The sequence below is a fragment of the Bison bison genome, unplaced genomic scaffold (assembly GCF_000754665.1).
Source record: "Bison bison bison isolate TAMUID 2011002044 unplaced genomic scaffold, Bison_UMD1.0 scf7180017864040, whole genome shotgun sequence".
Taxonomy (NCBI): Eukaryota; Metazoa; Chordata; class Mammalia; order Artiodactyla; family Bovidae; genus Bison; species Bison bison.
The window spans coordinates 1502605-1526306 of NW_011494612.1; the positions used below are offsets into that span (position 1 = coordinate 1502605).

General features: G+C 38.3%; 1 protein-coding gene across 1 annotated transcript in view; it reads right to left on the reverse strand.

Moving 5' to 3' along the window:
* WDR49 (WD repeat domain 49) overlaps positions 1-23702 on the reverse strand; it is a gene marked incomplete at its 3' end in the record, with an annotated part of 164645 nt that overhangs the window by 88025 nt on the left and 52918 nt on the right. Inside the window, exons 5-6 of the mRNA XM_010835277.1 lie at positions 21280-21447; positions 18604-18752 (exon numbers count right to left, since the gene is read on the reverse strand). Of these exons, the coding sequence (XP_010833579.1) occupies positions 18604-18752; positions 21280-21447 (317 nt within the window). The remainder of the gene's footprint in view (positions 1-18603; positions 18753-21279; positions 21448-23702) is intronic.

Sequence of the window (23702 nt, forward strand, 5' to 3'; positions counted from 1 at the left end):
GAAAGGACTGATGTTGAAGCTGAAACTCAAATACTTTGGAGACCTGATGTGAAGAACTGACTCATTTGAAAAGACCCTGATTCTGGGAAAGATTGAGGGCAGGAGGAGAAGGGGACGACAGAGGATGAAATGGTTGGATGGCATCACCAACTCAATGGACATGAGTTTGAGTCAACTCTGGGAGTTGGTGATGGACAGGGAGGCCTGGCGTGCTGCAGCCCACAGGGTCACAAAGAGTCAGACACAACTGAGTGACTGAACTGAACTGAACTGAAGTGGCTAAACAACAATATAACCGCAGGGAGATTAAAGTTACAGAATGTAAGATAAACTCTGCCTAGGGCTTCCCTGGTAGCTCAGTCAGTAAAGAATCCGCCTGCAATGCAGATGACTGGGATTTGATTCCTTTGTTGGGAAGATCCCCCAGAGAAGGAAGTGGCAAATCACTGCAGTATTCTTGCCTGGAGAATCCCATGGATAGAAGAGCCTTGGCAGGCTACAGTCCATGGGGCCGCAAGAGTCGGACACGACTCGGCAATTAAAACTACCACCAGTGTTCCTGGCTTGGAGGATGGACAATAGGGGCTATGAACCAAGGGAGTTGGGAAAGGCAAGGAAACAAATTCTCCTCCAGTGCCTCCAGAAAAGAAGACAGCCCTGTGAGTACCTTGATTTTAGTCCATTGAGAACCAGGCTACAATTCTAACCTACAAAACATAAAAGGTGTGCCGTTGCAAACCATTGAGTTTGTGGTTATCTGTCAAAGTAGCAAAAGAAAATGAATACAATCTCTTTCTCTATATAGATAGAAGAATAGATAATAGCTAGCTAGGTAGATAATATATGTATTTTTTGTGAAACAAAATTCTTTACTGTCTGAGTCACCAGGGAAGTCCATTAAAGGAAATCAAGTTCAGATAACACAGACAATTAAGGCACCAAAATGTCACACATGTGGACAAGCACTGAAGGAAATGGGAAGAGGAGCTCTGCAGATGCCAGTGTTGCCACTGTCAGTCATGGAGTAGAATTAACACAGTGCAGTGAGGGAGAATCAGGCTTTCCTGGCTGCTCAGAGGGTAAAGAATTTGTCCGCAATGCAGGAAACCCTGGTTCAACACCTGGGTGGGGAAGATCCCCTGGAGAATGGCTACCTACTCCAGTATTCTTGCCTGGAGAATTCCATGGACAGAGCAGCCGGCGAGCTACAGTCCATACAGTTGGAAAGAGTCAGACATGACTGAGCGACTAATTCTTTCAGTGAGGGCGAGTCAGAATGAGAGGGAAAAACCCTTCCAAAGGGGGCTTCAGGCCAGTTCTAGGGCCAGACTTCTTTGGCTGTCATCTTAGCTCTGTCCCTTACTGCAGAGTGAACTCTAGTAAGTTTCTTTGTCTCTCTGAGTTTTTGATGTGATACCTACCTGAAAAGTGAAAGGGAATGTCAATCAGTCATGTCCGATTCTTTGCAACCCCATGGACTATACATACAGTCCTTGGAATTCTACAGGCCAGAATACTGGAGTGGGTAGCCATTCCCTTCTCCAGGGATCTTCCCAATCTAGGGATCAAACCCAGGTCTCCCACATTAGTCAGATTCTTTACCAGCTGAGCCACCCCCTAGCCAGCTGAGGGAAGCCCAAGAATACTGGAGTGGGTAGCCTATCCCCTCTCCAGTGGATCTTCCTGACCCAGGAATCGACCCAGAGTCTCCTGCATTGCAGGCAATTCTTTACCAACTGTGCTATCAGGGAAGCCTGGTACCTATGTAATCTGACCCTATAAAGATTGAATGAGAGCCCATGTCAAGCATTTGGCATGATGAGCTATATGTAGCAAGTGTCCAATAAATGTTTTATTATAAATGTATTTTATTCCTTTTTATTATATAAATATTAGAACCTTAGAGCAGAAAAAGTTTCTTTCAAATAAACTAGTGTGCTTTATCCGGTGTGAGAATTATTTCTAAATTATCTATAAAAGATGGCCTCTTTACACAAGTGTTTATTACTCCATAAGGCAAGTGACCCTGTAGTTTTAACCTATTTTAAATCTTATACTCCTTTGGGGGAAAAAAATCAGTTGAAAACGATGGTGCATCCCCTCCTCTTAAATGCACATATTCATATATGAGCACAATATTCCATAGAATTTCTTTGGATACATAGATACACGAATCTCCCATGCAGATCCTGGGATCCCATGGGATAGGAATTCCTATAGCACTATGATAAGCCAAAGCCTTCCTTCTCTTCCCCTACTTCTCTTTTCCCTACATCTCTTACATTTCTACTCTCTTTCCCACATCTACATAAGTCTCTTCATACAGCTCTTGTCCAGGGTAGATGACCCCCAGTTCCTTCTAAATCATAGCATCATTTGTAGATCCCACTCTTGATTCTCTCACTTCGTCTTTTTTTTTTTTTTCACTTTCTCTCCAGGGAGGTTGGTCATCCAGGCCTTGATAACTTTTTCTAAAAAATGTAATAAGATATGTCCATTGTGTAAAATCCAATAGCATTAAAATGTTGTTTTTTTTTTTAATCAATTCATCCCTCTCAATCCCAAGTCCCCATCCCCCCCACCCCCCATCTCAGAGACAACCTTCTTTGACTGTTTCTGAGTTATGGTTTTCTCCATAACACCAAATAATAGCTGTTTGTGTGGGTGTGCATGCATGTGTGCCTGTGTGAATATAGCATATATTAATTGTACATCGAATAACACTCTCTTCTGAAAGAAATACTTACTTACACTCCTATTCTCCCTTTCTCATCCCCTTGCCCCAATCTAAACATTGTATTTTTTAGTCCTAAACATTGTGTGTGTGTTAAGTTGCTTCAGTTGTGTCTGATTCTTTGTGACCCCATGGACTGTAGCCTGCCAGGCTCCTCCAGTCTCCAGGCAAGACTACTGGAGTGGGTTGCCATTCCCTCTTCCAGGGGAGCTTCCCCACCCAGGGATCAAACCCTTGTCTCCTGTGGCTCCTGCACTGGCAGGTGGATTCTTTACCACTGAGTCACCAGGGAAGTCCTAGTGTTGTACACTTTAAAATAATATATTTACACAATGTTTAATGTACCATCAATAGAAGACAGTGTATCTCTACTCACCAATATATAGCATGAATACCTTAGAGTCCCCAGAATTGAGCCAATATTTCAAGTGTGTTCTAACCACTGTTACAGACACTGTGACTTCTTTAAAAACTCTATTTTTACATTAGCTGAATAAGCCATTCCAATATGCATCGCCCTTACCTTGAGGTCCTGACTGAGTAAAACTCTAAATCTTATTCCCATGAATAAACAAGGCAAACGTCTAATATTCTACCTTCAAAAATCTGATGTTGTAAGCTAAAGTTAGGATTTTTCTAGGTTCAAAGTATAAGAATACAGTTTTGAATCCTAATTATATTATATTGATAACTCCTCCCTGATTTGTCCACACATCCCATGGAATGCTGTAAATAGTAAATAGATATTTTCTTAATTTTCTGAAGGCTGTGGTTCATCTAATAACTATGTTTTTATCCAGCTCACTGATGAAAAATATTAGCTAGGATAAGTCAAAAAATATAACACTTCCATAAACAAAGCTTGCCTCAACTTCTACATGGTTATTTACCCAATTGCAGATCTCATCTAATTCACAAGAAAATGTTATGAGGATTTTTCAAAAATCTTGCAGAAATGAGTATGCTTGGGGTAAACCGGATCATGGCATCCTGTCCCGTTACTTCATGGCAAATACATAGGGACACAGTGGAAACAGTGTCAGACTTTATTTTGGGGGGCTCCAAAATCACTGCAGAAGGTGACAGCTGCCATGAAATTAAAAGACTCTTACTCCTTGGAAGAAAATATATGACCAACCTAGATAGCATATTCAAAAGCAGAGACATTACTTTGTCAACAAAAGTCCGTCTAGTCAAGGCTATGGTTCTTCCAGTAGTCAGGTATGGATGTGAGAGTTGGACTATAAAGAAAGCTGAGTGCCGAAAAATTGATGCTTTTAAACTGTGGTGTTGGAGAAGACTCTTGAGAGTCCCTTGGACTGCAAGGAGATCCAACCAGTCCATCCTAAAGGAAATCAGTCCTGGGTGTTCAATGGAAGGAGTGATGTTGAAGCTGAAACCCCAATATTTTGGCCACCTGATGTGAAGAGCTGACTCATTTGAAAAGATCCTGATGCTGGGAAAGATTGAAGGCAGGAGGATAAGGGGATGACAGAGGATGAGATGGTTAGATGACATCATTGACTCAATGGACATGAGTTTGGGCAAAGTCTGGGAGTTGGTGATGGATAGGAAGGCCTGGTGTGCTGTGATTCAAGGGGTAGCAAAGAGTTGTACATGACTGAGTGACTGAACTGAACTGAACTGAACTGATGTATTGGGTAATATATCCATGTACTAACGCTTGTAACAAACTTAAACTGACATAGTCAAACCCTCCCAGATAAAAAGCATTACCAACCCTTCTAACCCCAAGACTATATGTTTATAAAAGTACACTGGGTTTTCTTGACAAGAATATTTTTATTAAACAACTCATTCTAATTCTTAAACCTTATAATTTTTATTTAAAACATTCTGGCAACTCTGAGGCAAATGTTTATCTTCAAAACTATAAATCCTGTAAGAACTAAGACTTTCAAATATATTTCAAAGTGTTCTAAATATGATTGATAAGTTATTATTTTGAATGTTAGAGTCACAAGATTAAACACATCTATATCACTCTCAAACTCTCATATAACTTAAAATAGTTATATCCCCATTGTTCAAAATCCTGTCTTGTTTGGTATGAATTTGTTCCTAAAAAAGCTGAAATTAACTTTATTTCAGGAGAATTAACTTCATTTTAGAAAAACAATATGGGGCAAGATAACCCAACAATATTAATGGATTATCATTTCCCCAGAATCATTTTCCACATGTTGTTCAAATCATTTATATTGACTTTAATATTTTGTTGACATTTAGTCACATTTAATTAAATGAAAAATTAAAAATAGATGAGTGAACCTCTACTCTATGACAGGTGAGTTCCTGCTATCAGCAATCAAAACTAGAGGTGCTTTTTAAAAATCATAGTGTGTATCTTTATTAATTTTTCTTAAAATTAATTTTTACTTTTCTTCTTTCCCTCCTTCCCTTGAAGAACCCTTAATTCTCATAATTAGTGATCCTACTAAGTTCCCTTCCATCTTTAACTATCTAATTTTTCTTTCTGCTAAGAATCAAAGCCAACAACATTTATATAGTGTCATCAATGTACAACACAGTGTTTCTTTTTTTTTAATTTATTTATTTTAATTGGAGGCTAATTACTTTACAATATTGTATTGGTTTTGCAATACCTTGACATGAATCCGCCACGGGTGTACATGTGTTCCTCATCCTGAGCCCCTGTCCCACCTCCCTCCCCATCCCATCCCGCTGGGTCATCCCAGTGCACCAGCCTCTAACATCCTGTATCATGCATCAAACCTGGACTGGCGATTCATTTCACACATGATAGTATACATGTTTCAATGCCATTCTCCCAAATCATCCCACCCTTGCCCTCTCCCACAGAGTCCAAAAGACTGTTCTATATATCTGTGTCTCTTTTGCTGTCTCACATACAGGGTTATCATTACCATCTTTCTAAATTCCATATATATGCGTTATTATACTGTATTGGTGTTTTTCTTTCTGGGTTATTTCACTCTGTATAATAGGCTCCAGTTTCATCCACCTCATTAGAACTGATTCAAATGTATTCTTTTTAATGGCAGAGTAATACTCCATTGCAACAGTGTTTCTCCCAGAAATAATGTCATGGCATGTGACTTCCCATATGATTTTCATTTTTTCCTATACTTACATAATCTATGATAGTGATTATTAATCTTGACACTAAAAATACCAATGGTGTTTGAGAAAATGCTTATGTTTGGGCCCTTTTCCAAAACCAATTAAATCAGACTCTCTGAGGATGGGGCTCAAGCATGAGGTTTCTTTAATTTCCCAAGTATTTCCACTGTATTATACTTTAGCTTTTCAACTTGCTTTTAAGGTCTCTTTCTCTCAGCTTAATCAGTAATATCATTTGCCTTGGCTTTCAGTTCAGATCAGTTCAGTCGCTCAGTTGTGTCCGACTCTTTGGGACCCCATGAATCGCAGCACACCAAGCCTCCCTGTCCATCACCAACTTCCGGAGTCCACCCAAACCCATGTCCATTGAGTCGGTGATGGCATCCAACCATCTCATCCTCTGTCGTCCCCTCCTCCTCCTGCCCTCAATCTTTCCCAGCATTAGGGTCTTTTCAAATGAGTTGGCTTTTTGCATGAGGTGGCCTAAGTATTGAAGTTTCAGCTTCAACATCAGTCCTTCCAATGAACCCCCAAGACTGATCTCCTTTAGGATGGACTGATTGGATCTCCTTGCAGTCCAAGGGACTCTCAAGAGTCTTCTCCAACACCACAGTTCAAAAGCATCAATTCTTCAGCACTCAGCTTTCTTTATAGTCCAACACTCATATCTGTACATAACTACTGGAAAAACCATAGCCTGGACTAGACAGACCTTTGTTGACAAAGTAATGTCTCTGCTTTTTAATATGCTGTCTAGGTTGGTCATAACTTTCCTTCCAAGGAGTAAGCGTCTTTTAATTTCATGGCTGCAGTCACCATCTGCAGTGATTTTGGAGCCCCAAAAAATAAAGTCTGCCACTATTTCCACTGTTTTCCCATCTATTTGCCATGAAGTGATGGGACCAGATGCCATGATCTTTGTTTTCTGAATGTTGAGCTTTAAGCCAACTTTTTCACTCTCCTCTTTCACCTTCATCAAGAGGCTTTTTAGTTCCTCTTCACTATCTGCCATAAGGGTGGTGTCATCTGCATATCTGTGGTTATTGATATTTCTCCTGGCAATCTTGATTCCAGCTTGTGCTTCCTGAAGCCCAGCGTGTCTCATGATGTACTCTGCATATAAGCTAAATAAGTAATATCATGTGACTTGACTTTAAAAGCCAGATAACTGTGCTCCCCTAATCAGCCTATATCTCTTTAATCATGAAAAATATCTCACATTAATTCTATTTTCTTTGCAAAATATCACTTAAATAACTATTTATTATTGAGAATTCTTCATTTTCTTCTTTTTTATGTTCATGTTGACTTCTGGAAGAGGGTTATGCCACATTTCAGAAAGGAGTATATTTAATATCATTTTCCATTCCAAATATCTTAGAGATGTTTCCTTTATTCTTAGTAGGTAAAATAAAGAACTGGACAAACATCCAGACTTAAAAATTATCATTGGATAAATGATTATTTTTTAATTTATATTTTCCAAAATTCTCATCTAAACTGTACCTTCTATTTTCATCACAATACCTGAGAACTTGTGATGCTTGTCCAAACACAGACTTACTAAGTCTAGTCCTTGAAATGATTTATGCACGGCTCTTTATTTCATCTCCATTTTTATAGTATTAGGAGGAATAAATATCCAAGCTTGTGATTATATATCAAGACAGAATTTAGCTTTTCACATAATGATGAAGACATCTTTCTACTTAATCTTTATCTTGCTACCACTTGATAATGCAGGATTATGAAAGCAAATCCAGTACAAATCATAACTAGCACTAGAAATCAAAGATGGAGACTCCAGACACGCTGATCCTCATTTTAATACTACTCAGGTCTGTCCGTTTAGGTGTATTATATTACCTTTCCATTTCCTCATCTTTATACAGAATGGGCCCCTGCCAGCTTTGAAATTCTACCATTTTTTTTGGAATGTACTGAAATTGCTTGATCCATTATCTATAGGTTCCAAAATAACAAAATGGAAGCAGTTTCAAGAAAGGGTATTGTGAAAATTGGGTTAAAGAAATGTAGTCTAATTTTACTGAGGAATTTCTTTCTTGTCCCTGCTAGAGATGGGCAGAATCATTTCACACAGGCATAACAAAACTATAATGTTTGCAACCCCATGGACCTGAGCCCGCCAGGCTCCTCTGTCCATGGGATTTCCCAGGCAAGAATACAGGAATGGATTTCCATGCTCTCCTCCAGTGCATCTTCCTGACCTAGGGATGGAATCCGCATCTCCTGTGGCTTGGGCTTTGCAGGTGGATTCTTTATTGCCAAGCCATTGGGGAAGCCTAATACAACTATAATAAATAAATAAATAAAACTTTTTTTATCCTATAAATATTAGATTTATTAAGTGGGTAACTTATTAGGTGGGAAGGTTGGATACACAAATAGATGTATGGATGGACATAGAATCTGTTTTCAGTGCACTTTTTAAAACCAAACCAGTATTATTTACATATTAGCAACATGTTCAAATTTTATTCAAAGCGGTTGGGGGAAAAGCTGTAAAGTTTCCTAATAATGTAGAAAAATGAGAAAAAAGTAGAAGACAGACAACTGTATCTAAATGAGACTTGTTTGACTGCATCAAACATTTGCTACTAAGTCCTGCCATCCTGCAGGGCGTAGATATAAAATGACAATAAGAAAGAGAGACAGAGAGAGAATATAGCACTAGGGGATTTTGAAGACAGCAGTGCAGCAGCTCAGCTCTCCAGGATAATCCACAAAAATGGATAGCCTACTTGCAGATAATAGGATAACAGGAACTGAGGGCATTGGCTCTTCTGAATATACCTTTATGTATTAACAAGTCTATTTATTTAGAATTTCAGCCTTGGGATAAACCACAAAGGCATAATCAGTGAATGTTTAGAGGCAATTTTGTTTGACATGATATATGCTAGCAATAGTATTCTACTGAACACCTCAGTTAGTGTTTTTATCTTTAACTCATATAACAGATCTTCTTTTAAGAAATATTTTTGCCATTTTTTCCCCCCAGGATGAGATCTAATTTAAGATATTAGTTGGAAATTAAAATCTGTTGTGCTATTCACCCTTAAATTGTTACCATAGCCATTATCATCTTTTTTTTTTTTTTTTCATCCTTTTCAATAAAAATGAGAGAAGACATACAGCTCTAAGACACAGATTTCTATTGTGTGTCTGTTTGGTATTCTATCACTGACCTTGAAAAAGTCAAAATGCTTCTTAACACTATGAATTGTTTTGAAAAAAATCTCACTAATTTCCCAGTTCAAGTTCGGCAATAAATTTAACTAACATCAACATTTTGTTTCAAAGGCTGCTTTTTTTTTTTTTTTTTCCAGAACAAAATTCACTTGGGGATTTTAAAACTTCAGTTAAATTGATTTTTTGGCTATTATCATTACTCACATAACACTGAAAAACATAACCAGGTTTTTTTTCCCAGGCTTTAAACAGAAATTTTCAAACTTGGTGTTTTAAAGATTACTCTCTCTTTTTTATTTCACAAAGTAAACATAAACACTTTAAACTTCTTTCTTTTTTTAAGCTCAATAGTTATACTAACAACCTTTTTTGAAGAAAGTAAATGAAAACCAACTAAAATAAGGGAACTCTGGTTCAAGTATCACTGCAGACTAGGTTTTTGTAGGGGGCTTTACTGCTTCAAAGAAAAATAGCTATGACTAAAACATAATTTCTGTCGCCTTGCTGGATCTTCAGGGATTGAAAACAATCTCCACAGGTCCAAAAAAAGAAAGAGGTATAAGAAGCAAACTTAATATGGAGACAGTGAACAGTATGCATACATGAAGAGACTATAACCAGGAGCCTAAGCCTTGGACCAGCAGGACAACGGAGGCACTGAAGCAAGATTGCTCAATTAAAAGGACAAAGAAAAAGGAAATGCAGTAGCCTCAGGACAATAGCTTTCTTTACTTCCATATTGCAGAAACAAACACAAATCTTCTCTGGAGGAAAGCATTTTCAGTTTCATTCTTCAGAATGTCTATAGTTTAGCAACAACCAAAAATGAGGTAACAATAAAGGATAACCAGACATAAAAAGGAAACATGTCACCATGTGGGAGAATCACCTGAATAGCAAATATCAAATTTGGTTCTCCAATGACTCCAGGTATTAAAATTATCTGATAAGAAAATGCAGTAATTAAAATGAAATTAAAGAGCTAAAAGTCAAAATTCCCCAAATAAGCAAACAACAAAAGAGTATATACAATTAACAGGCAGTCAAAAAATGTTTTAGAAAAAAAATTGTTACATTTAAAAACTAAATGCATAGGTTATATAGAAAGTGGGCACATCCCATTATAAACACCCCCATAAAAGTCAAGAATATGACAAAATGCCTTCTGAAATGTGGAGGAAAAACCTCAACAAGGAATGGAAACTTTTTCTGGAAAGAACATTAAAAGAATCAATAAGTACAATACAGAATATGTATTCTCAGTATTTTAACGATGTCATGTTCAAAATCAAGGGAAATCCAGTTCAAAAATTACTGTAGTTTTTCATGGAACATGAATACTGATCCTAACATTTACTTAGAAAGATAAAATGCCAGTTCAGTTCAGTCGCTCAGTTGTGTCCAACTCTTTGCGACCCCATGAACCACAGCACTCCAGGCCTCCCTGTCCATCACCAACTCCCAGAGTTTACCCAAACTCATTTATATTGGGTCAGTGATACCATCCAACCATCTCATCCTGTAGACCCCTTCTCCCCCTGCCCTCAATCTTTCCCAGCATTAGGGTCTTTTCAAATGAATCAGCCCGTCGCATGAGGTAGCCAAAGTATTGGAGTTTCAGTTTCAACATCAGTCCTTCCAATGAACCCCCAGGACTGATCTCCTTTAGAATGGACTAGTTGGATCTCCTTGCAGTCCAAGGGACTCTCAAGAGTCTTCTCCAACACCACAGTTCAAAAGCATCAATTCTTCAGCACTCAGCTTTCTTTATAGCCCAACTCTCATATCTGTACATAACTACTGGAAAAACCATAGCCTGGACTAGACAGACCTTTGTTGACAAAGTAATGTCTCTGCTTTTCAATATGCAATCTAGGTTGATCATAACTTTCCTTCCAAGGAGTAAGCATCTTTTAATTACATGGCTGAAATCACCATCTGTAGTGATTTTGGAGCCCAAAAACATAAAGTCAGCCCCTCTTTCCACTGTTTGCCCATCTATTTGCCATGAAGTAATGGGACCAGATGCCATGATCTTAGTTTTTCTGAATGCTGAGCTTTAGGCCAACTTTTTCACTCCCATCTTTCACTTTCATCAAGAGGTTCTTTAGTTCTTCTTCACACTCTGCAATAAGGGTGGTGTCATCTGCATATCTGAGGTGATTGATATTTCTCCCAGCAATCGTGATTCCAGCTTGTGCTTTTTCCAGTCCAGCGTTTCCCATGATGTACTCATGATGCAGATAAGTTAAATAAGCACAGTGACAATATACAGCCTTGACATACTCCTTTCCCAATTTGGAACCAGTCCATTGTTCCATGTCCAGTTCTAACTGTTGCTTCCTGACCTGCAAACAGGTTTCTCAAGAGGCAGGTCAGGCAGTCTGGTATTCCCATCTCTTGAAGAGTTTTCCACAGTTTATTGTGATCCACACAGTCAAAGGCTTTGGCATAGTCAATAAAGCAGAAATAGATATTTTTCTGGAACGCTTGCTGTTTTGATGATCCAGAGGATGTTGGCAATTTGATCTTTGGTTCCTCTGCCTTTTCTAAAACCAGCTTGAACATCTGGAAGTTCATGGTTCATGTATTGTTGAAGCCTGGCTTGGAGAATTTTGAACATTACTTTACTAGCATGTGAGATGAGTGCAGTTGTGCAGTAGTTTGAGCATTCTTTGGCATTGCCTTTCTTTGGGATTGGAATGCCAGGGGGTTGTTAAAATTAAAATAGAAAAACAGAAGTAGGAATTTCTCTGCCAGGTATCACAACATATAAAAAAACTATGCTGGTTAAAATGGTGATATATGCATGCAAGAAAAGACAGACTAATGGAAAGAATAAAGCATCCAAGAACAAATTCATGTATACATGGAAATTCAAATAATAACAATGGAATTTGAAACCAGTGAGTGAAAGTCAAGTCACTCAGTCATGTTGGACTCTTTTCGACCTCATGGACTGTAGCTTGCCAGGCTCCTCCATCCATGGGATTTTCCAGGCAAGAATACTGGAATGGGTTGCCATGTCCTCCAGGGGATTTTCTGGACCCAAGGATCTAACTGGGGTCTCCCACACTGCAGGCAGACTCTTTACTATCTGAGCCACCAGGGAACAAATTATTCAAAACAATTATTCAAAAACCTCCTGGATACCCATTTGTAGAACAAAAAATTTACATAAAAATAAACTGCAAAATTAAATGCAAAAAAAACCAACAATATAAAAAGTATTAGCTGAAACCAAAGGAGAACACCTCTATAAATATGATGTGTGGAACACATTCTTAAGCTAGATACAAAATCCAGAGCCATAAAGAAAATCATTTCTTAGACTCAGTTTTGCAAAAACAAAACTTTTGAATGATAAAAATCACATAAACAGGTCTTTCCTGGTGATCCTGTGGTTAAGAATCCACCTTGCAATGCAGGGGACACTGGTTCAATCCCCGGCCTGGGAAGATCCCACATGTGGAAGAACAGCTAAGCTCTTACACCACAACTACTGAGCCCATGTGCCACAACTATTGAAGCCTGAGCACTCTAGAGCCTGTGCTCTGTAACAAGAGAAGCCATTGCAGTAAGAGGCCCTCACACTGAAAACTGAGAAAGCCTGCAGGTAGCAATGAAGATCCAGCACAGCAATACATAAATAAATACAATAATTTTTTAAAACTCACATGAACAAGGTTAAAAGCAGTATGCTTGACAGAGGCGAAATACTTGCATCATATATAATAAGGGATAATCAATTTATTTTCCAAACTACAACTGCTGATAGTATAGTCCTGAGTTCAGTTAATAAGATAAAAGAATTTAAAGGGCAGCAAAAGAGACACAGACATAGAGAACAGACTTGTGGACACAGTGGGAGAAGGAGGGGATAGGATGAATTAAGAGAGCAGCACTGAAATACATACCTTACCACGTGTAAAACAAATAGCCAGTGGGAATTTGCTATGTGACACAGGAAGTCAAGTTGGTGTTCAATGACAACCTAAAGGGGTGGGATGGGGTGGGAGGTGGTAGGTTCAAGAGACAGGGGACATATGTATACCTACGGCTGATTCATGTTGATGTAAGACAGGAACCAATCCAACATTTTAAAGCAATTATCCTCCGACTAAAAATAAATAAAGTTTTTAAAATCATGAAAAAAAATAAAGAACATGATCAGATAATGCACCATAAAAAATAGAAATAGAAATGGTCAGTAAATAACTGAAGAAATTCATTCTAATTTTTTGTCCATTAGATTCACAAAAGAATGAGCACATTAATGGTATCTGTCATTACCAAAGGATCTTCTCACGTGGTGGAGTGGTAAAGAATCCACTTTCCAATGCTGGAGATACAAGAGGTGAGGGTTCGATCCCTGGCTCAGGAGGATCCTTTGGAGTAGGAAATGGCTATCCACTCCGGTGTTCTTGCCTGAAAAATTCCTTGGAAAAAGGAGCCTGGAGGGCTACAGTCCGTGGAGTCTCAACGAGTCAGACATGACTGAGCACACAACACACACACACACACACACATCATTACCAAGAGTGCAGGGAAACAAATACCTTTACACCTTTACACACCTCTGATGAATATACCAATTGACACAAATTCTGGATCTAAATCATTCTTTAAGAATTGAATCCCTGTTGGCCCAATAGCATCATTTCTAGAAATTCATCTCCAGGAACACATCACAAAGAAATCAACTTATGTGGTCTTAAAGATGTGTATGTGCATGTGTGTGTAGGTGTCCTAGACACGATATCTCTTATAATCAACATGCGATTGAATAATTAAGGTTGACCATCCATTCTATGAATTATTATGCAGCAGGAAAAAAAATCAGGTATATGTACACTCATAATGAAAGATCTGCAAGAGATATTGTTTAGGGAAAAGGAAGCGGCAGAAAAATATATATCATGTGATGCCATTTATATAAAAGTAATAATAAATAGTACTTTGAATTTGTATACACACATAAGATGGTACATAAATGACAAATTATGACACCACCACATATTAAAATGTAATATATCAATACTATAATATGTAAGTATATGATAAAAATGTGAGACTATACAGATCAAGTGTTAATAATAGCTATTTCTTGGAAGAGGAATTGATTTTAAGAGGGTGAAGAAAAGGAATAGTTACTTCTTTCCAACTTGCTTCCTCATTTGCAATTTCTACAAAAGATCATTAATCTGTTTACTTGTACAATTGAAACAAAATGAAACCGGCTTTGTCTCTAGATGGATGGAGGAAATTTGAGGAGAAATGGTATGCAGGAGAGAAAGGAAGACAGACAGGTAAGAACTAGTCACCAGCACAAGAGCCTTTGTATTTTCCTTCCCAACCGTGGGACCACAGTATAGAAACCACACTCTGGAAAAAATCAAAACCTCAAACAAAATATTAAGTTACAAACTGATCTGATTCTGGTGGCCAATTCAGGATGAGCAGCCTAAGAGAGGAGTTAGGAGCAATAGAAAAGCCTAATCAGATTTCCTGGTTGGAATGTCAACCCCCAGCAGAGGTATTTCCCAGAGGCTTTGAAAATCCTTTTACTTCCCATGGTGATTCCTCCTTTAAATGACCAAGTTATTGGTTCCCAGCAGGGCCGTGCCATCAATCAGTGATTACCATTTTATGAGACAATTTAGGGCTCAGAAACAAAATGCAATTGGACTATTGCTTAGTATAATATTAAATTCTACAGATAAATTTATTGTTTAATCATCATTGGAAAGCACAGTACTGCAGTTTTCCAAAAAAAACAATTGAAGTCTCAGGTCATTATTGGAGGAAGTTATTTAGATCTAAATTGCTTTGATTTGAAAATCCTCTAATTAGCAATTCATAGGCATAAATATGGTTCAATCAAAGACTTTTTGAAAAAAGAATGCTTTCTTTCATTTTCCCCATTCCCTAAATTAACCCTAGTCCTATAAAATATACAGAAGAATTTTATGACAATAAAGCCAAAGATTAACCTGGTAGCTGAAAACCTGTTGTTTATTGTGAAGACATACAGGCTAAGATTATTATGCATTTATCGAAGTGAAATGGATTTAGACTAATGTGAAAGACAGCATGACAAGCTTTATTACACCATAATGATTTAAAAGTCAAAGCAAAAATAGGATGATAAAATTGCCTTTAAAGAGACCAGGCAGTCTTAACATTGATGATAGCTATATGCAATTAATTCTGACTCTAAGAACATTTTTTTCCACTTGCTTCTAAAGGTATACCACCTTTCAGGGAATTCTGTAATGATAAAATATCTGTTATTTCCTTCATACTTAGCTCTGATAAAGATTTACTTCCTTATCTAAGATTTATTAAGGACCTACTATGTGTATGGTGGGCTTCCCTCATGGCTCAGTGGTAAAGAATCCGCCTGCAAATGCAGGAGACAGATTCGATCCCTGGGTCAGGAAGATGCCCTGGAGAAGAAAATGGCAACCCCCTCCAGTATTGTTGCCTGGGAAATCCCATGGACAAAGGAGACTGGCAGGCTATAGTATACAGGGTCACAGAGTCAGACACGACTTAGCGACTAAATAAACAACCACAATACACATCAACAAAAAAAATTCAAAGAAATGAATTCAGCAAATAATCTTTGCCTTTAAGCACTCAAAATCTAATGAAAGACACAATATACATATACAATCTTCAAGTATACTTGTCAGATTGTGTGAAATTCAATAATAGGAGTTAGAGCTAAAAGACGTTAGGAAATAGAACAACTAAATAAGACTAAGGCATCGGAAGAGTTTTCATTCTGAGTTTCTTTGTGACTTGATATTCACAGTAATATGTCTTCACTTTAAACTGTCAACAAATAACCACTGAACAAACGCTGCGAGGTGCAAAGCACTATGACTGATGCCAATACACAAGCTGAAAAGATACGACCCAGCTTAAGACAGCAAACTAACAACTTCAGTACAACAGGACACATGCTCTAAGAAGGGACACAGGTGTGTGGGAGTGCAGAGAAACAAACACCTAGGGCTCCATGAAAGACTCCAAAAAAGTCTGAAACTTCACAGATAAATAGGCTTTTGCCAGTCGAGCATGGAGGAGAGGGACCTGAAGACAGAGAGCAGGCATGCAGCAGAATCATGATGCAGCATGGTGGGAACAAAGCGTGATATGGCTGCAGCACCGAATGAACAGAAGAGAAAAGCAGGAAGTGAGCTGGGCCTGGTCTGGGGATGAGTTTTATAGAAAAGCTTAAGAATTTTAGTGCTGACATTTAGAATGAGGGTAAGAGAAGCTGTTGAAGAATTTTTCTTACAAACCACTGAATTAGCAGGATGGAGGCCAGATTGAAATGAGACCCATCTGCAAGAAGAAAGACATGTTAGGAAAAATTTGCCATGGTTTGGGTGAGATAATTCAAAAGAAGATGAGATTTTGGATTAGAGCTGTGGCAGCTGAGAGAGAGGTGAAGTTGATGAATATATTTGATGGCAGAATCAACTGGAATTGGTAGTTCAGTGGTGAAGGAGATTTACAGTCTGATACATAATATACTAAAATAAGCAAGTTTGGCAGGACTTATGTATCAGTTCAGTTCAGTCGCTCAGTCATGTCCAACTCTTTGTGACCCCATGGGCTGCAGCATGCCAGGCCTCCCTGTCCATCATCAACACCCAGATCTTGCTCAAACTCATGTCCATTGAGTCGGTGATGCCACCCAACTATGTCATCTTATGTCGTTCCCTTCTCCTCTTGCCTTCAATCTTTCCCAGCATCAGGGTCTTTTCAAATGAGTCAGCTTCTCGCATCAGGTGTCCAAAATATTGGAGCTTCAGCTTCAGCATCAGCCCTTCCAATGAATAGTCAAGACTGATTTCCTTAATGACAGACTGGTTGGATCTCCTTGCAGTCCAAGGGACTCTCAAGCATCTTCTCTAACACCACGGTTCAAAAATGCCCTCAGCTTTCTTTATAGTTCAACTCTTACATCCATACATGACTACTGGAAAAATCATGGCTTTGACTAGACGGACCTTTGTTGTCAAAGTAATGTCTCTGCTTTTTAATATGTGTCTAGATTGGTCATATCTTTTCTTCCAAGGAGCAAGCACCTTTTAATTTCATGGCAGCTTTCACCATCTGCAGTGATTTTGGAGCCCCCCAAAATAAAATCTCTCACTGTTTCCATTGTTTCCCTTTATTCATAAGGTGAGGCTAAGGAGTTGAGGTGAATTTCTATTATATTCTATTTAATTTTCACAAATATGTGTATCACTTCCGAATAAAGTTAAAAGTCCGAGTCACTGAAAAACTCTCAAGGGCTGTCCCCAATAAGTCTATAGCCTATCCGTGTTCTCACAATCAGGTTTCTTGAAATCTATCACGTGTTTACTGGATCTATGTCAGGCATTATGTAAAACAGAAGCTTTACAGGGGAACAAATGACTAGATTATTAGAGATAAGAAATTTACCTGGGAGATATGAGTAGTAAATAATGTGGTCAAGGTATAACCCGGACTATCTGATTCTGGTACAATGTTTTTTCCACCCTATATAGAATATGTATCAATGTCATCAAATAGAATGGACAGACATATTTAACTGAAATTTCTTAATGTAATATCCTGCAGATTAACTTTGATTTTTAACTTATGAGACTCTTCAATAGCAAAGCAACGCTGGTTGATTGTGTCTATTCCATATTTTTTAATTTGAATGTAATTGCTTTGCAGTGTTGTGTTAGTTTCTGCTGTACACGAATGTGAATCAGCTATATACATATATACACATGTCCTTCCCCTCTTGAGTCTCCCTCCCACCCTTCCATCCCACCCTTCTAGGTCATTACAGAGGACATATGTGTTTTACACCAGCTTCCCACTGCACGCATGCTGTCTCTTCAGTCGTGTCCAACTCTGTGCGACACTATAGACTGCAGCCTGCCAGGCTCCTCTCTCTATGGGATTCTCCAGGCAAGAATACTGGAGTGGGTTGCAGTACCCTCCTCAGTGGGATCTTCCTGACCCTGCATTGGCAGGTGGGTTCTTTACCAGGAGCACCAACTAGCTATCTATTTCACACATGGTAGTGCATGTACGTCAATGCCACTCTCCATTCTTCCCATCCTCTCCGACCCCCACTGTGTCCACAAGTCCATTTCCTACATCTGTGATCCTATTCATCCATATCTTATCAAAGTAACATTTATCATTCCCATTTCTGTTTTTTTTTTATTGGGCTAATGAATACTTTGGAAACTTTTAAAACAACCCATCGAAAGCTCATTAATAAGGATTTAATTTATGAGCACATGGTTTGAAAAAAATTTTTAATGAAATAACTCATCCAGTTGCCCAGGACTATCCTAAATTATCATCAATATCTTTTTTTAAAATATAGATTTCCAAACCATAGTAGTAAGTCACTATATTTTAAAAATCTATACCATCTCTAAGAGGAATTTCAAACCAAAGATAGATTTGGGTAGGAAGTGGGGAGGAAGAACTAAATAAACTGAATGTACACTGTTACTTACTTTATCTCTGGAGAAGCTGAAAAGTTGTTTTCTTGCAGCAAAGAACTGGACAGCTATCACACTGGCTGAGTGACCCCAAAGGACACCAACTGGCTTAGAGACAACATAGGGATTCCAAAGGCAAACTTTATTGTCAATGCCAGCAGTTGCTAATCAGAATTAGAAAGAAAAAAAAATATTTTTAGTAATAGGAATACCCCACAACACTTTCTTTTTGAAATGAGTATATCACATACTATATCACGATAGGCTGATAAAAGCCTTCTCAGCATGAACACACCTTTGTTTTGAAGGAAGGAAAATTCTATCATTGTGCAACAGTCCAGGCTAATAGGGCATGAGTTCTAACACTGGAAGTAGTTGAAATGGAAGGTGTAGGGGAGATGGGTCTGCACGGGGTAAAAGGACAACAGTTTCCTAAAAAGGTGCCAGCAGCCCAAGCAGGAGGACAGAAAGTTCTTCCTCCCGGTCCCAGTGTTTCCCTCTCCAGCCTGCACAGCCTAGGAATGCAGATCACATTAAAGTTATCCCAGGAGTAAGAGAGAACTAAAACAATATTTAAAGTTTCCAAATTAATGAAAAACTATAAGGAAATCAATTATTTTTCACTGTCATGTAAATAATCAAGAATTTGTAAGCAAATGAGCAGCAGAAATATATGTTTGACCTGCTCTATTGAAAGAATAAGGCTTTTAAAAAAAATACAAATTAATTATATTCAGGGCGTGCATCAGAAACTGGGAGCACGGTGCCTGTGCTTCTTCAGTTCTGAGGAAATTCAGCGGAGCCCTCTCTGCTGTTCCCATTTTTAGGGCTAACTGAAGAGCTGAATCTATTCGCATTTATGGAGTTGCCATAAATGTCAGACCCCTATTTGGATTAATAGCCCAGGGTTACAGAAATAAGAGGAACTGAATGTACTTTTGTTTCAAGTCTTTACTCCATAGTATGAAATTAGTAAATGATAAATTTTACCCTGAGTATTACTGCATACAGTAACATGTAATTCCAGCAGTGGGCCAGGTATATGTTAGAGATCAATACAAAGGGGCTGAAATAATAATGAACCAAGGCACTGGTTGATATTTGAGTCCTTTTAAGCCCAATTCACTAACTCGTCCAGCTTTCTCTAATAAATCTACAATCCTCCTTGAAAGTTTGCTGTTCGCCTATCTCTGACTTCAAAGTCAGTCTCTTTTATCATGAATGGCAGCTATGATTGTTGGGAATTTTAGAGATTCAGCCCCTTAGCTGATATCAATACTCTTTATATAAATGACAGCTTTTGAAAGAGGGTCAATAAGACCCATTCTGTAGGCCATGTGTATTCATTCTCTGTAACTACCCTATCAATGTTTAGAATAACACCTCACTTTTCATATTTGAACTAATATCATATAAATCAAATTATCAGCTTTCAAAATGCCTAAAATTTATTTAAATAGACAACACCTGAAAATCTTTATTGCTTATTTCCTCAGCTAAAATTTACATATAAAAAAGAGCTCTCCTCTAAATGTCCTTCAACAGAGGAGTGGATAAAGATGTGGCACATATATACAGTGGAATATTTCTCAGCCATAAAAGGAATGAAATTGTGCCTTTTGCAGAGATGTGGATGGACCTAGAGGCTATCATACAGAGTAGAGTAAGTCAAAAAGAAAAAATATATATTGTGTATATTAACACATATGTGGACTCTAGAAAAATGGTATGGATGAACCCATTTGCAAAGTACAAATAGAGACACAGATGTAGAGAACAAATGTATGGACAGCAAGTGGGGAAGGGGAGTGTGGAATGAACTGGGAGGTTGGGAATGACATATATACACTAGTTTGTGTAAGATAGATAGCTGAGAACCTACTGCATAGCAGAGAGAACTTGACTCAATGCTCTGTGGTGACCTAAATGGGAAGGAAATCCAAAGAAGAGGGGATATATCTATATGTTATAGATAATTCATTTTGCTATACAGCAGAAACTAACACAATATTGTAAAGCAAATGTACTCCAATAAAAATTTACTTAAAGAAAATTCCCTTAGTATGCTAAAGGGCAAGTTTGAAAATTTTCAAAAAGCATCAGAAGTTATATTCTGAAAGGTGATTAGAAAATGTTCTACATTTTACATTTCTCTAGTGAGTGTATGTGTGTGTGTGTGTGTGTGTGTACATGAACAAAGAAAATGATGTATTTGGGTAGAGTGAGTGAGTGATAGTCACTCGGCCATGTCCAACTGCTTGTAACCCCATACAGTGTGGCCTGCCAGGCTCCTCTGTCCATGGGATTCTCCAGGCAAGAATACTGGAGGGGGTTGCCATTTCTTTCTCCATTGTTTGGGTTGAGCATTTGGTTATGCTAAGAAGATGGCAGAAGGCAGATACTGCACAAATAGTCTTCTTTCTCTATGTCATTTTACATTCCCCACCAATGCTGAGCAAAAGGCTCATTAAAGCATTGGAGCACTTTCTCATATTTTCACCCCAATGTAGTTCATATATGCTGCACATCTTAATGCATCATTATCAGACATTCTCAGGTAATAAAATGTGAGCTACTCAAGCTAGTCTCTCCGGCAATAAAAGCAACAAGGTGAAGAGGCCCCATGCATGCAAATATGCATAGCAAACTATTCAGGAGTCTCTCATAGTTATCGTGATTTATTTTACATACCAATTAAATTGAGCTGTGAGTGGTAATCAAAACCATGAATGCCCTGGGCAATGTTGAAGGATGTCATTTTAAGATGCTTTTTAGATTTCTCTCTCCAGGCCAGCACCACGGTATTTGTATTGCTGGTTGTACTGGAAATAATAGCATCTAAAGATGCATTGTAAGTAACTGAGCAAAGAAAAAAAGAAAAAAAAACAATCTTTAGTTGATTTCTCACAAGACACAGGGAGAACAGTATTATTTTAATACATGAGGTTAAAAATTAAACTCATATTATGATGATACAACCTGATACTTAGAAAACACCTCACTAACCGCTTCTCCCACCAAAAAACTTAGAGTAAAAACTTACCAAAAAATCTGCAATCAGACTTTTCTTCCACCTCAAGGATAGCTTAAAAAATTTTAATTAGAACACATGACAGGAAACAATATGAATCAATAATTACATGGGATTCTGGAGATATAAGTAACTGGCTAAAATGCTGGGTTCTTCTTCCTGGGTCTAAAGTAGGCGAACAGGAGTTGAGCAAACATCTGCTACTCTCAAGGTCCAGCTCATGCCCAAACCATTGGTTTACTTATGTTTTGACTGGTCTAGAATGTTTGAGAGTGGGGTGGCCAGGACTTGAAGCTCTGCCAAGATTCACAGCTAGAAATCTAAGTCGATTGGCAGTTTTCCTGTTCTTGATGATCTAGTAATAGGAGTATGAGAGGACCATGCGTGTTTAGTTACGTCCGACTCTGCGACCCCACAGACTGCAACCCGCCAGGCTTCACTGCCCATGGGATTGTCCAGGCAAGGATACACTAGATGAGCAGCAAAACCCCACAAGCAAGAAGAATGATTCTGTTGTCTTTTGTCAGAAAGACCTGTGAGTTCCTATAGACTCACAGGCTCCAAAAGACACAGCTGCTCTGCCACAAACTTCTCACCACTATTCCCTCCATGGTTAGATGATAGTTTTCTTTCACATTTGGCTGAGACAATATATTTGTGCCCCAAGGTGAAAGATTTCCAATTTGATCTCAAACCCAAATTTCTGCCTCACACAAAGAGGGATGTTGTAACTCCGTACAGCTTAAGACAAGTTGTTTTAATAGAACGGCTCTTGAAAATGTTTCTGATCTGTTTATTATCCAGCATCAAGAGCTAACACTCTTTTAATACAATTCTCAGGGATCACTAGAATTCTTGCACTTCTTATTAAACTAATCCTTGACTGCACTGTTCCTCACTGTCTTGTCAAGAGTGTTTGCATAGTAAACACCTTAGAATATGAGACATGGCAGTCTCATATTTGCCTCTTTTTCTGTAGCAAACGATAGACAAATTTACTACCAAAAATAACTCTGGAGCCAAAGACAGCATGCATCCCGCCCACTGCAGAAGATTCAGATTCTATAAGCTCAGGGTTCTTTTCCTATAACATAACCCACTGTGCAGGCATTCATCTGCAACTCTCTGCTTTGCCTCTGTGAGACCTGAGTGTCAAGGGGAACTGACATGAATATGCTGATACTTATGGGGGTTGCTGTGCTGTGAATAATGAAGTCCTTTTTTCTGCAACACAGGAGTCTTATGTCCTCTCTCATTTTAAGATTATTTTAAAAGTTCTTTCTCCACGTGAGAGCCACAGTATTTGTATTGTTGGCTGTGCTGGAAATGGCAAGCTAACTTACTAGTAACTAACTTGGAAACAGTCCTACTATTTTGGTTGGAAGAATTTAATTTGCTTTATATAAATGTATGTATACATATATGCATACATATATATGAATATATATATATTTCCAAATTAGTAAAGGCAAGTATTCTGAGAGGCAGAACTGTAGCTCAATACACTTAATAATACACTTATTATACATTACACACTTAATACAATACACTTAATAAACTAAAAGGGAAGAGCTAACTTAGACACAACTTAGCAACTAAAACAACTGCAATTGACATATGAATAGCTTAATTTAACATATTTCATAGCTATTTCACTATGAAATATATGTCTTAACATGGTTGTGCTTTGTGTGTGCTAAGTTGCTTCAGTCGTGTTCGACTCTTTGCAACCCTGTGGAATGTAGCCTGACAGGTTCATCTGTCCATGGGATTCTCCAGGTAAGAATCCTGGAGGGGGTTGCCACGCCCTCCTCCAGGGCATCTTCCCAACCCAGGGATCCAACCCAGGTCTCTCGCATTGCATTTCTTTACAGTCTGAGCAGTAACAAAACACATGGGTGGGAAACAAAAGGTAAACTCCAGAATTCAGGACTGAAAGAGGACTTATCTACTTCTTTATTTTACAGACTGAAAAATAGACACCTGTGCAGGTTCAAGTATTTGGCAAAAGTCAACAACTGATTGTTGTCAAACTCTGGACTGGAGCCCAAGCATTTAGCCTCTAAGTTTGGTTTAATGTTAT